The sequence below is a fragment of the Apteryx mantelli genome, chromosome 36 (genome assembly GCF_036417845.1).
Source record: "Apteryx mantelli isolate bAptMan1 chromosome 36, bAptMan1.hap1, whole genome shotgun sequence".
NCBI lineage: Eukaryota > Metazoa > Chordata > Aves > Apterygiformes > Apterygidae > Apteryx > Apteryx mantelli.
Window position 1 is genome coordinate 1,025,775 of NC_090013.1, and position 17,117 is coordinate 1,042,891.

A 17,117-nucleotide genomic window follows, 5' to 3' on the forward strand; every position below is an offset into this window, starting at 1 on the left:
TATTGCCCCTCCTGGGCAGGAGGGGGATTTAAGGAGGGTTATAAATTAATGGGGGGGGGGTGGTGGTGGTGATCTCCATGTCCAGTCCCTGATGTCCTCACGGGGGACGCGGTGCCGGGGCCCCCCCAATCCTTGGGGTCCGGGGGTGACGCGGGCTGGGGGTCAGCAATACTCCGAGTAATCTTCCTCCACGTAGTTTGCGGGAAACCAGCCGACCTGGGCAAGAGGTGGGGGGGGGGGGAAAAGGACATGGGGACATGTTAGGGGGAGGCCACATGCGTGCGCCAGGGCCCACACGTGTGTGGAGATGGGGGGGGTCCCGGCGGCCCCTACCCGCCCGTAGATCTCCCCTTTCCACCAGCCCGAGTGGCCCTTCTTGCTCAGGATGCGGATGACGTCGCCCTCCTTGAGCGTCAGCTCCGTGCGGTCCCGGGCGCAGAAGTCGTAGCGGACCTTGGCCGAGCCGAAGTAGCGCACAGCGCCTGTGGGGTTGGGGGAGGACAACTGAACCCCCAGGGCTGATCCCGCGGCCTGTCCCTGCACCCTGTAACCGTGGCCGTCCCCCTCAACCCGGCCCCTCAACCTTGGCTGGTCCCCTCAAGCTGTCCCCTTGGCCATCTCCTTGACCCATCCCTTGGCCATCACCCTTGACCTGTCTTTCTCAGCCCATCCCTTGACCTGTACCTCGGCCGTTCCCCTTGACCTGTCCCTCTTGGCCCATCCCTTGGCCGTTCCCCTTGACCCATCTCTCTTGGCCCATCTCTCAGCCCGTACCTTGGCCATCATCCTTGACCCGTCTCTCTTGGCCCATCCCTGGGCCATACCTTGGCTGTTCCCCTCGACACATCCCTCAGAGGTTCCCCTTGACCCATCTCTCAGCCCATCCCCTCAACCATCCCTATCCCTCCCCACCTCTCAACTGTCCCCTTGGCCATCCCCCTCAGCCCCATTAGCCCAGACCTGCCCTCTCAGATCATACCACAGCCGTTTCCCCTTGACCCAGCTCTCGACTGTCCCCTTGGCTGTCCCTCCTTGGCCAATTCATTCCCCTTGACCCATCGCTCTCAACGGTTCCTCTTGAGCCATCCCTTGACCATCCCACCTCAGCTGGTCCCCCTCGGCCATTTGACCCCCACAGCCAGTTCCTTTTGCTGCTTGTCCCCCGTGGCCCAACTCTTGACCATCCCCCTTGGTCATTTGTCCCACTTAGCTCCCCCAAACCCAAGGACATATTGAGACAAGAGATGAAGCCACCACATCCACCCCACCACCACCCTCATGGGATATCCCGCTGCAACCCCCGTGGGCCCTACCAGGTGGCCGGGGGCTGACCCGGTGCTCAGGCTCCTTGAAGGGGAACTGCAGGGCCGTGTCGAGGGCTTTGAAGCAGTCCTTGAGCGAGTTGCGCTGGTAAAACTCCACCAGCTCCTGGGGACGAAGCAGGAGAGGCACCAGGGTTGTCAGCAGCCCCAACCCAGGCTGGGGGGCTCCTCCCACAGGGACCCAGGCATCCGGGCTTGCCGGGGAGAAAGGGGATCCATGCTCACCACCAGCCCTTTGAAGGCCTTCTTCTCAGTGACACGATACAGCCCCTCCGCTGTCATGACCTTGATGTGTTTGATCTCTGCACGGTACCTGGACATGGGGACGGCAATGCCGGGCGCTCAGGCTGACCCGCCCCCCTCCGGCATCCCCCTCTGCCCCCCAAGGACATCCCCCTCCGGTCCCCATGGGCATTACTTGATACTGATGGCAAACTCGCCGGCGTCCTTCACCCGCTGCCGTACCAGGAAGGTGCCGTCTGAGCGGGACGTCAGCAGCTGCTCAGCCTCCCCACGCTCCATGGGGCCTGCGTACCTGGGGGGGCATGGGGTGGGGGGGCTGAGCTCCATGTCCCAGCCCAGGCAGGTGAATTTGGGAGGCCCCGAAGAGAAGGAGACCCTGTGGGAGGATTTGAGGGAGCCTGGGAGCTATGGGGTGATGCTGGGGAGGATTTGAGGGGCTGCATGAGGGATGGTGAGACCCTGGGGGAGGATCTGGGGGGCCCTGAGAGCTATGGGGCAACTCCAGGAGGGATGAGGTATCTTGGGGGGCTGTAGAGTGACCCCAGGAGGGTATTTGGGGGGCTCCAAGAGTGGCAGGGAGACCCCAGAGAGGGTTGGAGGGGGTAGAGGAGGATTCAGGGCCTGTAGGAGGGATGCAGTGCCCTGGGAGGTGATTTGGGGGGCTCCAAGAGGGATGGGGAGACCCTGGGGAGGATTTGGGGGGTCCCAGGACCTATGGAAAGACCCCAGAAGGGATGGTGGGGACCCAGAAAAGGATTTAGGGGGCTCCTGGAGGGATGGGAAGACCCCAGGAGAGATGGGAAGACCCAGGGGAGGATTTGGGGAGCCCTGGGAGCTTTAGGGTGACACCAGGAGGGATGGGGGGAACCAGGAGACAGTTTGGGGGGCCCCAGAAGGATGGGGCAACCCTAGAGGAGGATTTGGGGCCCCAGCACTGACCAGAGGAAGACAGAGAGGTCCGGGAGCGGCGTCTGGAGGCAAGAAGCAGAGCTGAGGGGTCAGGGTGAGGGGACAGAGGGTGTCCCCCCACCCTGGGACCCCCCACGTCCTCGCTGTGACCCAGGGATGACCCCATGGTCCCCAAGTCCCTCCAGTGGGATGCGGTGCCCCCCCCCCCCAGGGCGTTTTGGGGGTCCGCCCCCTGGCATGGGGTGGCTACTCACGCAGACGTAGGGCCGGACAGCTGAACAGGGGAACCAGCCGGCCTCACCGGTGGCCGCGTTCCTGCCCTGGGGATGAAGCACCATGGCAGCATGGGAGCCAGCACCATGGCCTCCTGCACCGCCACTCCCGGGGGACTGGCCGGGCACGACCACGGGGGTCCACATTGCCTCACGGGCAAGGCATGGCCATGGGGGACTGGCCCAACCCTGCTACCAGGGTCCGGCATGGCCGTGGAGGGTTGGACTGTCTCCATCGTGGGATCTGATCTGGCATGGCCACAGGTGTCCAGGATATTCCCATCATGGGGGTCCAGCCTGGCACAGCCACGGGGTCCAGGATGTCCCCATCATGGGGGTCCACAGGGCATGGCCACAGGCATCAGGGATGTCCCCATCATGGGGGTCCAGCCTGGCATGGTCATGGGGTCCAGGATGTCCCCATCATGGGGGTCCACAGGGCATGGCCACAGGCATCAGGGATGTCCCCATCATGGGGGTCCAGCCTGGCATGGCCATGGGGATCAGGGATGTTCCCATCACGATGGTCCAGTCCACCTTGGCCCCAGGGGTCCATCCCCACCATGGTGGTCCATCATCTTCACAGCAGTCCCTACCTGCCACCAGAGCTGCTCGACCTCTGCCTTCATCACCTCCACAATGTCCCCGGGACTGAGGCGCAAGGAGGGCCCTATGTTCCCCGGCGGTGGGGGGATGCCGCTGTAGGGCTGGCTCGCCTCCATCTTGGGCAGCCCTGAGGAGGAGGGGTCCCAGGCGTCTGGGTCAGAGACCCTCTCCCCACAACCACTCTTCCTTGGGAATGGCACCTCAGGGCATCCGGGACCCCCCCAACCCACCCCAGGTGCTCATAGACCAAGGTGTCCAGGAACCGACACCCCACTCCAGGCACCCATGGACCCAGGCGTCCAGGACCTGCCACACCACCCTGGGCAACCGTGGACCCGGGCATCTGGGTCCCCCACACTCACCCAGGTCACCCCGCTTCTTCTCCGGGCCCGGCCGCTGCAGCTTGTTCTGGGGAAGAGCGAGAGGCCAATAAACTCCCCAGGGAGGCAGCAACCTGCTGCCCCAGGGGGAAATTTGGGGCATTTTAGCCCATTTCGATCCGTTTCGCTGTTACCTTTCTGGCTGCAGCCGAATCTGGGGCAGGGAAGAGGAAAAGCTCGTTAGCGGGGGCTACTTAATTAATTTGGCCCTGATTAACACCTGGCCCTAACGGGGCCCATCTTGCCACATGGTTGGTGGGTTGCTACTTGTTAGCGCTGGCATCGTTAGCCAAAACTGCCAAGGGCATCCCACAATGCCCTGCTCTGCCATGGCCGTGGGTATCCCACAATGCCTTGCTCTGCCTTGGCCAAGAGTATCCCATTGCGCCTTGCTCTGCTATGGCCATGCCGTATCCCATAATGCCCTGCACCACCTTGGCCAGAAGTATCCCCCAACGCCCTGCTCCTCCTCCTCGGCCAAGGACATCCCACGGAACCCTGCCTATCCCGGCCCCGCTCCCTATCCCACAATGCCCTGCTCACCATGGCCGCTCTTGCCGCAGGGCCCCACGCGCCCTAGACATTCCTTGTGGGCCGGGGCCCGGCACCGGCTGCACCGATAGCCCTGGTAGAAGATGCCCCTGGAGGGTCCCGGGGCCGGGTCAGGGCGTGGGGTGCCCCCCAGTCCACCCTCGCCCCGACCCACCTGCCCTTGGCCCACCCGAGCCTCCACCTGGCCCTTGGCCCATCTTGGCCTCGACCAACCCAGCCCTTGGCCCACCCAGGCCACAACCTGTCCCTTGGACCACCCAGGGCTTGGCCCACACACCCTCGGCCCACCTGGGCCTCCACCCATCCATCGGCCCAACTTGGCCTTGAGCAACCCATTTGTCCACCCACCCAGGACTTGACCCACCAGCCCTCGGCCCACCTTGACCTTTACCCACCCAGCCCTCAGTCCACCTGGGCTGCAACTTGTCCCTTGGCCCACCCAGAATTTGGTCCACCCACCCTTGGCCCATCCATCACTTGACCCACCCAGGCCTTGGCCCACCTGGGCCTCAACCCACCAGGCCCTTGACCATTTCAGCCTTGACCCAATCCTCCACCCATCAGGGCCTTGACCCACCAAGGTGTCAACCCACCCAATTCTCAGCCCACTGAGTCCTCAACCCACCCCAGCCTCCCAAACATGCCAGAGACCCCTGAGACCCCTCTCTGAGGGCACCCCAACCCCTCCTCACCCCCTTTCCTCCCCCAATGCCCCAGGCCAGTTGGTGGGGACCCTACCGCAGCAACATCTGGCAGGCCTTGCAGGATGTGGTATCCTCGAAGGAGAACATCTGGAACTCATGCCCGTCAGCCAGGGCGTGCTCGGGGAAGATGTTGGAGCTGGTGAGAGATGGGACGGCCTGATGGGGGCTGTACGGCGCCTGGGGTGGGGCAAATCCTGCCCTCTGCCCAAGCTGGGGACCTACAGGGCCATCTCGAACTGCTCCATCCACTTCTTCTTGAGCTCGTGGGTCTTGAAGAAGAGCTCGTAGCCCTGCAGCCCAGCTGTGTCGATCAGCAGGAAGGTGTGGGTCCACTGTGGGCACAGCCGCACACCAGCGGTCACTGGGGGCCCGGGTGCACCAGGCCCAGATGCCTCGGTCCACCAGGGATGCCAGGGTTCGTTGAGGGATGGATCCCAGGGTCCACCAGCCCGGATGCCTACGTTTGTTGCGGCAGGGGCCTAGGCACCAGGTTTCCAGGGCAGGATAGCCCCGGACACCTGGGTCCCCTGGCCACCGGGTCCCACCGGGCTGGCATGGACACTTGGGTCCCCAGGAGTGGTACCTTCTTGCCATCGCGGGGGCCCAGCCCACCATCTCGCAGCTGGTGACTGTGAAGGTCCACGACGTCCTTCGCCTCGAACGAGTCCCCCCGGCGCTTGCAGATGATGAGGGCCTTGTCCAGCAGGAACCCGTACCTGGGTGCGGGGATGGGGACGTGGTCCGGTGTCCCCAAGGCCACCCGGCGTCCCCAGCATGTCCCCACCACAGCCCTGGCAAGTGCCCTGCCTTGTCCCCTACCCCATGCCCACGCTGGCCCTGTGTCTCTGGCCCCGTGTCCCCATCCCTGGCCGTGTCCTTGATGCTGTCCCCACCCCTGTCCCCTTCCTGTATCCCTGTGCCCCCATCTTCATCCTTGTGTCCGCATGATTGTCCCCACATGCTTGCGTCCCCATGGGTTTCCCTGTGGCTGTCCCTGCATCCTTGCAGGTGTCCCCACAGTTGTTCCTATGTCACCACAGCTGTCTCCATGTCCCCACAGACATCCCCACATCCCCACAGGTGTTCCCACATCCCCGTGGGTGTCCCCATGTCACTGTGGCCCCCTGGGTGTCCCTATGTCCCCATGGGTGTTCCTGTGTCTTTGTGGGTATCCCCATGGGAGTCTCCATGACCCTGCAAGTGTTCCCACATCCCCATGTCCCTGTGGGTGTCCCCATGTCCCCATAGGTGTCCCCAAGTCCCCGCATCCCATCCAGGTGCCACCTGTCAGCCTTGGTTCGCCTCTCGGTGCTGGAAACCTTCAACTCCCCGTCGATCTTGGGGCGCCCGAACTGGGCCAGCGACTGGGGCTGTGCCGGGAGCGTCAGTGGGGACACAGGGACACAGGGACATGGGACGACATGGGGGGATATGGGGAACACAGAGAGACACAGGGGCATGGGGGACAAGGAGGGGCACAGGGGGAAATGGGGAACACTGGGGGACGGGGGGACATGGAGACATGGAGGGACACAGGGGCATGGGGACATGGGGGGACAGGGGGACACAGTGGGATATGGGGTGATATGGAGGGGACATGGAGGGACATGGAGGGATGTGGGGTACATGGGGCCGGAGCGGGAGGACGTCACTGCCAGATGGGAGGACAAGGAGAGGGACACGCATGGGGGACTGAGGGAGGGATGGAGGGAAGGAGAGAGGGATGGAGGGAAGGAAGGAGGGGTGGAAGGATGGAAGGAGGGATGGATGGAAGGAGGGATGGATGGAAGGAGGGATGGAGGGAAAGAAGGAGGGAAGGAGGGAGGGAAGGAGGGAGGGAAGGAGGGAGACTGGGGAGGGGGGGCCGGGCAGCACCATGTTCTCGATGCTGAGCTGGAAGTTCGTGATCTGCTTCAGCGTCTCGTTGTCGCGCTTCACCTCGTTCACGCACTGCGCCAGGTCCTGCGGGAGCGGCCGTGGGCCAGGGACCCCCAAACCCTGGGACCCCCCAGGGACTCCCAACACCCCCCCCCGGGACACCTGGACCCCCCCAGGACTCTCCATGACCCCCCATGGTCTCCCAGGACCCCCAGGAACCCCTCAGAACCCCCCTGACACCACAAGGCCCTCCAAGACCCCTCTAGGACCCCCAAGACCCCTCCCATGACATTGAAGGACCCCCAGAAACCCCAAGACCACTCCAAGACCCCTTCCAGGACTCCCCAAGATCCCCCAAGACCCCTCCAGGACCCTCAAGATCCCCCCAGAACCCCCAATAACCTCCAAGACCACTCCAGGACCCCCAAGACACCCCCAGGATCCCTCCTATGACCTCCCAGGACCCCCAGGACCCCTTCAGGTCCCCCAAGACCCCCCCCCAGGACCCTCCCAGGACCCCCAGAACCATCCCCAGGACCTCCTGCCTTCCACAGCACCCTCCAAGACTTCCCAAGACCCCTGCAGGACCATCAGGACCCCCCAGGACCCCCCCCAGGACCTCACAGGACCCTCAAGACCCCTCCTTGACCCCTAGGACCCTCTCCATGACCTCCCAGGACCCCCCCAGGACACCCCCCTGGACTCCCCAGCACCTACCCTCATGGCATCCAGCGCGACCCGCAGGTTCTCCTTCTCAGTGGGATCCGGCGTGTGCTTCACCAGCTCCTGCCAGAGCCAGGTCAGGGCTTGGGGACCCAGGCATCCGGGATCCCCCACCCCCCACCTGGGACATGACCCAGGCATCCAGGCCCCCCATTCCTGCCTGGGAGAGGACCCAGGCATCTGGGAACCCCCATCCCCACCTGGGTGAGGACCCAGGCATCCGGGAAACCCCCCTCCCTGAAGGACTCAGGCATCTGGCCCCCCACCCGCCCCTGGCCCCCCGAGGGGACCCAGGTGTCCGGCGCACCTGGAGCAGCAGGTGGTACTTGAGCACCCGCTGCATGGGCACCATGAGCAGGTCCCGCAGCGAGAAGCGCCCGTTGTTGGCCCGCTGGGAGCACTCCTGGGGGGTCACAAGGGTCACAGGGGTCATGGGGGTCAAGGGGGGGTCATGGGGGTCATGGGATCCCAGGGGCCATGGGAGGATTGGGGTCATAGGGGTCATGGGGGTCAAGGGAGGACAGGCGTCATGGAGGTCGCAGGGAGTACAGGGGTCATGGAGGGGTCACAGGGGTCATGGGAGGGTTACAGGGGTCACAGGGTGCTCGCAGGGTCATGGGGAGGGGTCACAGGGGCCATGGGGGGTCAGGGGCCACATGGGGGTCACAGGGGTCATGGCGGTAGGGGAAATGGAGGTCATGGGGTCACAGGGACCAGGGGATCACAGGGACCCAGGGGTCATAGGGAAGGTCATGGGGGTCACGGGGGTCATAGGGAAGGTCATGGGGTCATACAGGGGTCATGGGGGCACACGGGGGTCATGGGGGAGGTCATGGGGGGGTCATAGGGCATCACATGGCTCCTGGAAGGCCCAGGGAGGTCGGGGGATCCTGGGGGAGCGTCGAGGACTCCGGGAGGGACCAGGGGCCCAGGCGTCCGGGCGGCCCCACCTGCAGCTTCATGCGGAGGTCGGTGGCGGTCGCCAGATGGTCGAGGCGGCGCGAGGCGGCTTCGACCTGGCTGCAGTAGCGGCCGTAGAGCAGGAACCTGCGAGAGACGCGTCTGGCCCAAAACCGGCCCAAACCGGCCGCCACCAGCCCCCAGATGCGCCTGGGCTGGATCGCACCAAAACCGGCCAAAACTGGCCCAAACCGGCCTAAACTGGCCCCCACCAGCCCCCAGATGCTCCTGGGCTGGATTGCACCAAAACTGGCCCAAACCAGCCCAAACCAGCCGCCACCAGCCCCCAGATGCGCCTGGGCTGGATCCCACCAAAACCGGCCAAAACTGGCCCAAACCGGCCGCCACCAGCCCCCAGATGCACCTGGGCTGGATCCCACCAAAACCGGCCAAAACTGGCCCAAACCGGCTCCCACCAGCCCCCAGATGCGCCTGGCCTGGATCGCACCAAAACCGGCCAAAACTGGCCCAAACCGGCTGAAACCAGACCCCAAAATGAGCCCCAAAATCCGAGCTGAGCCCAGACCTGAGAGGGGCCATGGCCCCCCCCAACGTGGGCCCCGAACTGGGACTGGAGCCCCCAAACTGGGGCCGGGACCCCCAAAGGGCTCTGGGTTTGCCCTGAAACCCCAAACTGCCCCCGGCCCCCCATTTACCCCCCATCGCCCTCCTTGGACCCCCCAGGGACCCTCAGAGACCCCCCAGTATCCTTCAGCCCCCCCAGGGACCCCCCAGGGACCATCAGGAACCCCCGAGATCTCCCAGGACCCTCCCAGAGACCCCCCCCCAGAACCCTTAAGGATCCTCAGGGACCCCCAGGGACCCCCCCCCGGACCCCCCCCAGCCCCCCCAGTCCTCCCGGTCCCCCCAGCCCCTCACCTCTCCTTGTAGGCGAGGAAGAGGGGGGGCAGCCCCTGGCCCCCCCCGGACCCCCCCAGCGCCGCCCGCAGCTCCTCCAGGAAGAGCCGGTGCAGCTGGAGCAGATCCTGGGGGGGGGGGCAGCGTCACCCTGGCACCCCCGGACACAGGGACCCCAGAGGACACTGGGACCCCCAGGGACCCAGGAACCCCCCCCCCCCCGTGGACACCGGGACCCCCCAGGCACATTGGGGACACCCCAGGGACATTAGGGACACCCCAAGGACACTGGGACACTCTGGGGATCCCCCCCAGCACCTCCCCAAGGACACTGGGACACTCTGGGGACACCAGGACCCACCCAAAGGACACTGGGATCCCCTAAGGACAGAGGGACACCCCCAAGGACATGGGGACACTGGGACCACCCCCCCCCGGGACCTTTTGGGCCCCCCCACCCCAGGGACCCCCACTATAGGGTCTCCCCGGGACTGGGGGCGGGGTGTTACTGGGAGCATTGGGGGAGTTACTGGGGGTGTTTTCGGGAGCACTGGGAGGGGTAACTGGGAGCACTGGGGTCACTGGGGGGGTTCACGGGAGCACTTGGATGTTACTGGGGGGGTTACTGGGGGTCACTGGGAGCACTGGGAGTTACTGGGGGGGTTATTGGGAGCACTGGGGGGTTACTGGGAGCACTGGAGTGACTGCGGTACCTCGATGTTGATGAAGATGCTCTCCAGGTCTTGGGGCTGCAGGAAGCGCCGGAGGGGCCGCAGGAAGTGCTGGGGGGAAGAGGGGGTCACTGGGAGCACTGGGAGAGGACACTAGGGGCACTGGTGGGGCACTGGGAGACTCCAAAGCCACTTGGAGGGGCAGATTGGGACCCCCCAAACTGCATCCCAGGCCTCTGGGCTGCTCCCGGGGGCTCCGTCCCTGTGTCCCCATCCCTGTCCCCATCCCCATGTCCTCAATCCCACCCCTGTCCCCTCTCCATGTCCCCATCCCTGTGTCCACATCCTCCCCATGTCCCCATCCCCATCACTGTCCCATACCTGTCCTGTCCCCATGTCCCCATCCCTGTGTCCCCATCCCCATTTCCCAGTGTCACTGTCACTGTGCCCATCCCTGCCTCATCCTCAACCCACCTCCATGTCCCCATCCCTGTCCCCACATCCCTGTGTCTCCATCCTTGTCCCTGTGTCCCTCTACCTGTCCCCGTCCCCCAGTGTCCCCACATCCCCATCCCACCTGGCAGATGGACTCCAGCGTCTCCGTGTACTTCTCCTCCGTCTGCCAGATCTCCTGGAGGCAGCAGAGCTGCTTGTCCACCCCGGGCGCCTTGTGCTGCGGGGACAGGGCAGGCTCGTGAGGGACCCAGGTGTCCGGGAGGGACTCAGGCATCCGGGGAACCCAGGCGTCCAGGCACTCACCGCCGGCCCAGGGGCCTCCGTCCGCATGAGGTCCTCATAGATGTCATCGCCGTCAGTGCCTTCGGCCTCGACGCAGTCGTAGAGATCGTCGTCCTCCTCCGCCGTGTCGCTGCGCCAGGTCCAGTCCTGCCCCGCTGCCACATCGCCGGGGCGGGACCCCCGAAGTACCCCGAGTACCCCCCGGTACCCCCCAGAACCCCAACATACCCCCAAGTACCCTCCAGTACCCCAAAGTGCCACCCACATACCCCCAAGTACCCCGTGGTATCTCAAAGTACCCCCAAAGAACATCCCGGAACCCCAACATACCCCCAGTGTACCCCCAAGTACCCTCCAGTACCCCAAAGTGCTGCCCAAGTACCCCCAAGTAGCTCCTGGTACCCCAACATGCCCCCCAAGCACTTCCAAGTACCCCCTGGTACCCCCAAAGTACCCGCGAGTACCCCCTGGTACCCTAACATGCCCCCTGAGCATCCTTGTGTACCCTCGCGTACCCCCTGGTACCCCAAAGTATCCCCAATGCTCCCTGGGCCCCATAATAGCCCCATAAATCCCTTAATGCCCTGTGTCCCTCTCTAATCCCCCTGGTACCCTGTAATACCCCCTAATGCCCCAGTTACTCCCTATTACCCCCAGTTACCCTCTTATACCCCTCAATGCTCCCTAATACCCCCGATACTCCGCAGTACTCCTCAATACTCCCCGGTACCTCCGTCCCCACCCGCCCCCACTCACTCGATGAGGTCTGAGAGGCCACTGTAGACGTCGTCGTCCCCAACGATGTCCTCGGCTGGGAAGGGCCTGCAGGTGGCGGGTGCTCGGATGCCTAGGTCCCTCCACGGGGGGGCGCTCGGACACCTGGGTCCCTTCGCGGGGGCACTCGGACACCTGGGACCCTTGCGGAGGCTTGGACACCAGGGTCCCTTTGGGGGTCAGACACCTGGGTCCCTTGGGGGGGCGTTCGGATGTCTGGGTCCCTTGGGTGGGGGACAGGGAGCCTGGACACTTGGGTCCCTCCAGGGTGCAGGGCTTGGACCTCCGGGTCCCTCTAGGGGAAAGAGGGGTCCCAGACATGTGGGTCCCCTGGGGGAGAAATGGGGTCCCAGATGCCTGGGTCCCCTGCACTCACGTGAAGCCTTTGCTCTGGGCGATGGGGGTCCATGACAGCGTTGAGAGGGTGTCAATCACCTGGAGACAGATGGGGGTCACGGTGGGGTGGGGCAGGTCCCGGACGCCTGGGTCCCCCGGGATGGGGGCATGGCCCAGACAGCTGGTCCCACCTTGCCGAAGTCCTGCACGTCGAAGAGGTCGAAGGCGCCGAAGAGCTGGTGCTTGCGGAGCCCGAACTTGTCGGCGCAGGCAGCCAGGAAGGTTCGGATGTTCTTCAGGCAGAGGAACTGTGGGCGGCAGCGTCACCGTCACATCACCATCATGGCACCATCACCATCATGGCGCCATCACCATCATGGTGCCATCACCATCATCATCACAGCACCATCACTGTCACAGCACCATCATGGCACCATCACCATCATGGCACCATCACCATCATGGCACCATTACATCACCACTACATCACTGTCACCATCATGTCACTGTCACCATCACTATCACTGTCACCAACACTGTTACCATCACTGCCACTGTCAATGACACCACCACTGTCACCTCCACTGCCACTATCAGTGTCACTGCTGCTGCTGCCACTGCCACTATCAAAGTCACCATCAATGGACCATCACCACTGATGTCACTGTCAATGGCACCATCACCACCATCATCACCACCACCACCAGCACTGTCCCCGCTATCATCACTAGCACCCCAGTCATTACTGGTACTGTTATTGTCACCGTCACCACCATCAACACCAACATCAGCACCGTTGGTGCCTGTCAGTGCCATCATCATCATCACCACCATCATCACCAGCACTGGCACCCCCACTGGCACCATTATCACCATAGTCACCCCCATCATCATCATCACCGCCATCACTACCATTGTCACCATCACCACTGTGACCATCATCACCATCATCACTGCCATTGTCACCGTCACCTCATCATCCCTGGTACCATCATTGTCACTGCCATCATCGCTATTGCCACCATTGTCTCTGTCACCAGCACCAGAACTGCCATTGTCATCATCACCATCACCTTCACTGTCACCACCAGCAGCTCCACCGTCACCGTCACCATCACCACTGCTCTCAACATCACCATTCTCATCGCTGTCATCATTGCTGACACTGTCACCACCACTGTCACCATCACCAGTGCCACAACCACACTGCAGCCCCCATGTCCCTGTGTCCCCTGACCACACCAGGGTCAGGGGTCGGGCTCCCGGATGCCTGGGTTCTCCGGCTCTGCAGGCCGATGGTTAGAGCTGGGGAAGCCCCGGATGCCTGGGTCCTCCCCCCATCCTGTTTCCTCTCCCCCAGCAGCGCTGCAGCCCTTCCCCCCCCCTTCCTGTTAACCCCGTCGGCGCCGCTGCCCCCTCCCCGGGCAATAACCCGGGGCAGTTACCCCTGTTGCCCTCCCTCTGGGGCAGTTACCCCTCCCTCCTTGGGGCAGTTCCCCCCCTCCCCCATTCACTCCCCACCCAGGGACAGTTGCCACCGCTGCCCCCACCTGGGACATCTGGGGCCGGGGGTTGATGTCACGGGGGTGCACGGCGTGGGGCAGCAGCGTGTTGAGGAGGTGGCAGAGCAGGACGCCGTCGCGCAGCGCCTGCGCCAGGTCCGACACCCGACCCCCGGGGCTGTTAGCCCGGTGGCCCGGGGGCAGCACCCGGGCGGCCACCAGCCAGTGGGTGCACTGGCGCCAGGTCTCCATGGCCCCTGGGGCGGAGGGTCCCCCGTGGCGCGGCCGAGTCGGGGGTGTGATGGGATGGCAGGTCCTCCCGGAGCGGTCAAGTCCTGGGAGCGGTGGGACAGCAGGTGCTCCTGGAGCGGCCAAGTCTGGGGGTGCGACAGGATGGAGGTTCCTCCTGGAGTGGTCAAGTTTGGTCTGTGGCAGGATGGCAGGTTTCTCCTGGAGCAGTCGAGTCCAGGGACCAACGGGACAGCAGGTCCTGGAGCAGCAGAGTCCAGAGTGCGGTGAGACGTTGGGTCCTCCCGGAGCAGCCGAGTCTGGGGAGCAGCGGGATGGTGGATCCTCCTGGAGTGGTTGAGTGCAGAGTGCAATAGGATTGTGGGTCCTCCTGGAGCAGTCGTATCTGGGCTGTGGAGGGACGGCAGGTCCTCCTGGAGCGGCCAAGTCCAGGGAACGTCAGGACGTTGGGTCCTCCTGCAGCGGTCAAGTCCAGGGAATGTTGGGATGGCGGGTCCTCCTGGACTGGCCAAATCCAGGGAACGTCGGAGCGGTGGGTCCTCCTGCAGCGGTCAAGTCCAGGGAATGTCGGGATGGTGGGTCCTCCTGGATTGGCCAAGTCCAGGGAATGTCAGGACGTTGGGTCCTCCTGCAGTGGTCAAGTCCAGGGAACGTCGGAACGGTGGGTCCTCCTGGAGCGGCCAAGTCCAGGGAATGTTGGGATGGCGGGTCCTCCTGGACTGGCCAAGTCCAGGGAACGTCGGAACGGTGGGTCCTCCTGGACTGGCCAAGTCCAGGGAACGTCGGAACAGTGGGTCCTCCTGCGGCAGTCAAGTCCAGGGAACGTTGGGATGGCGGGTCCTCCTGCAGCGGTCAAGTCCAGGGAATGTTGGGATGGCGGGTCCTCCTGGACTGGCCAAGTCCAGGGAACGTTGGAACGGTGGGTCCTCCTGCAGCGGTCAAGTCCAGGGAACGTTGGGATGGCGGGTCCTCCCGGAGCGGCCAAGTCCAGGGAATGTCGGGATGGTGGGTCCTCCTGGAGTGGCCAAGTCCAGGGAATGTCAGGACGTTGGGTCCTCCTGCAGCGGTCAAGTCCAGGGAACGTCGGAATAGTGGGTCCTCCTGGTCCGGCCAAGTCCAGGGAATGTCGGGATGGTGTGTCCTCCTGGACTGGCCGAGTCCAGGGAACGTCAGGATGTTGACTCCTCCTGGAGCGGCCAAGTCCGGAGACCGGCGGGACCCTGCGTCCCCGCGGGACGGCCGAATCCGGGCGCCGCGGCCGCCGTTGGGCCTTCCGCCGGCAGCCGGCCCTGGCGCTCTGCGCGGGGCCGGAAGCCGGGTCCCCACGGCGCTGCGCCTGCGCCCGGGGAGGAGCCGCCCGCCACCGGCAGCGGGGCCTTGTGGGTAGAGCGGGCCCGGATGCCGGGGTCCCTCCCGCAGGGCGACGGCGTCCGGGAAGGGGCGACGCCGCGGGGACGTCCCTGGGGCGTGACGGCGTCCGGGGCTCGCGGATGCTGGGAGGGACCCAGGCGTCCGGGCTGCTCCCGCCCCTGCTGACCCACCTGTTGCTCCCAAACTGGCGGGTTTTTGCCCCAAATCGCCCCCTCGGGCGGCCTCGGTGGGGCCAGCACAGCCCCTAGCAGCCCTCAGAGACTCCCCACCCCAGGCCACGCCCCCAGGCCTAGCCCCTCCCCTGTCCCTGCCCTCTTGTGTGGCCCCGCCCCCTGGTGCCACCCCCTTTTCCTCAACCACTCAGGCCCCACCTCTGCCCTTGGCCACGCCCCCAGCATGTCCAGGAGGGGGTGGAGCTATGAGGGCATGGCCTCATGGGAGGGGGTGGGGCCTCACAGGAAGAGCCCAGCAGGAGCCCCGCCCCCAAAGGCAGAGGGGGAGGGGCTTGAGGAAAGGGGCAGGGCCTGAGGGGAAGGGGCGGGGCCTGGCTCTGAGGGACATGGGGGGCGGGGCCAGACTCCTGGGTCCCCCCCGGGGCTGCTGGGAAGGGTCAGCACCCGCAGGGCCACCCTCGGCTCCGGCCCGTGTCCAGACATGTTCCCGTGTCCAGGCGTGATCCCATGGTCCCGTGTCCCACAGTACCAGGCGTGTTCCCGTGTTCCCATGTCCCCTGGTGCCAGGCGTGTTCCCGTGTTCCCAGTGCCAGGTGTGTTCCCATGTCCCCGTGTTCCCATGTTCCCATGTCCCCAGGGCCAGGCGTGTTCCTGTGTTCCCATGTCCCTGTATCCCCGGTGCCAGGTGCATTCCCATGTCCCTGTGTCTCCATGTTCCCATGTCCTCAGCGCCAGGCACGTCCCCCTGTTCCCATGTTCCCCTGTTCCCATGTCCCTGGTGCAAGGCGTGTTCCCATGTTGCTGTGTCCCTGCGTTCCCATGTTCCCGTGTCCCCATATTCCCATGTCCCTGGTGCCAGGGGGGTTCCCATGTCCCCATGTTTCTGGTGCCAACTGTGTTCCTATGTCCCCATGTTCCCATGTCCCCAGTGCTGGGTGTGTTCCCATGTCCCCATGTCCCCGTGTTCCTGGTGCTAGGTGGGTCCCCATGTCCCCATGTTCCTGGTGCCAGGTGGGTCCCCATGTCCCCATGTTCCTGGTGCTAGGTGGGTCCCCATGTCCCCATGTCCCCATGTTCCTGGTGCTGGGTGGGTTCCCATGTCCCCGTGTCCCCGGTGCCAGGCGTGTTCCCGTGTTCCCATGTCCCCCCATCAGGCGCCGCCGTCGTGTCGAAACGCCCTGGCCCCCCGCCAGGCTCCTTCCCAGAAATGAGGAAGGACCCAGGCGTCCGGGGGCCCCTCCCCCGACACCCTCCACCCCCCCACACCCCCAGCCCCAGGGAGGGACCCAGGCATCCGGGACCCCCCCCCCCATGACTCCCAACCTCCCCCCAGAGACGGACCCAGGCATCCGGGTTCCCCCCCCCCCCATGTGCTCCAGCCCCCCCAAACAGGTGGACCCAGGCGTCCGGGCCCCCCCCACCCCACCCCCGCCATGGGTCACGGCCTCTGCCAGGGTGGACCCAGGCGTCCGGGGCAGGCGGGGGGGGGCCGGGACCCCCCCCCCCCCTCGTTACCCATTAACTCGTCAGCGCTGGTCCCATAAAGAGTCTGCGGCCGCCCCGGCTCCCCACCTGTCCCGGACGCCTGGGTCCACCCTCCGCCTGCCCCTGCCACCATGGGGGCTCCGGCGCTCGCCCTCGTCGCCCTGCTGCTCCTGGGGGCCCCGGCCCCCGCCCCCGGGCAGATGTGAGTCCCCCCCCACCCCTGGGACCCCCCCCCACCCTTGGGGGTCTGACCCCTGGGCCCCCCCCCAACTCTGGGGTCCTCACCCTTGGCACCCCCAACCTTGGGTCTCCGACCCCTGGGACCCCCACCTATGGGATCCCCACCCTTCCCATTGCCATGACCCCCCCCCCACGACCAGGACCCCCCCCACCCCAGATGGGACCCCCCCC

The 17,117-nt window shown here is 65.2% G+C and overlaps 2 protein-coding genes across 2 annotated transcripts in view; one reads left to right on the top strand and one right to left on the bottom strand.

The window, feature by feature from the left end:
* Nucleotides 1-14,712, bottom strand: VAV1 (vav guanine nucleotide exchange factor 1). The gene is made up of 27 exons (XM_067314678.1): nt 13,477-14,712; nt 12,118-12,234; nt 11,967-12,025; nt 11,573-11,638; nt 10,853-10,946; nt 10,656-10,769; nt 10,121-10,189; nt 9,429-9,535; nt 8,540-8,636; nt 7,897-7,992; nt 7,584-7,652; nt 6,864-6,950; nt 6,273-6,358; nt 5,572-5,704; nt 5,211-5,320; nt 5,023-5,124; nt 4,276-4,373; nt 3,867-3,886; nt 3,715-3,760; nt 3,343-3,479; nt 2,729-2,794; nt 2,505-2,536; nt 1,741-1,857; nt 1,548-1,635; nt 1,314-1,428; nt 334-482; nt 1-216 (listed from the first exon to the last, which is right to left on the bottom strand). The coding sequence occupies exons 1-27, from the start codon at nt 13,678-13,680 to the stop codon at nt 163-165; spliced, it is 2,532 nt and encodes an 843-aa protein (XP_067170779.1). The 5' UTR covers nt 13,681-14,712; the 3' UTR covers nt 1-162.
* C3 (complement C3) overlaps nt 14,250-17,117 on the top strand; it is a 19,699-nt gene continuing 16,831 nt past the window's right edge. The window contains exon 1 of the mRNA XM_067314597.1: nt 14,250-14,845. Within this exon, the coding sequence (XP_067170698.1) occupies nt 14,250-14,845 (596 nt within the window). The remainder of the gene's footprint in view (nt 14,846-17,117) is intronic.

Coding starts and splice junctions, on each gene's coding strand:
- VAV1 (XM_067314678.1), bottom strand. CDS start 13,680: ATGGAGACCTGGCGCCAGTGCACCCACTGGCTGGTGGCCGCCCGGGTG. Junction 10,947..11,572: donor GGCCTCTCAGACCTCATCGA/GTGAGTGGGGGC, acceptor GACCTGGCGCAG/CGACACGGCGGAGGAGGACG. Junction 483..1,313: donor GGTCAGCCCCCGGCCACCTG/GTAGGGCCCACG, acceptor CCAACCCCACAG/GCGCTGTGCGCTACTTCGGC.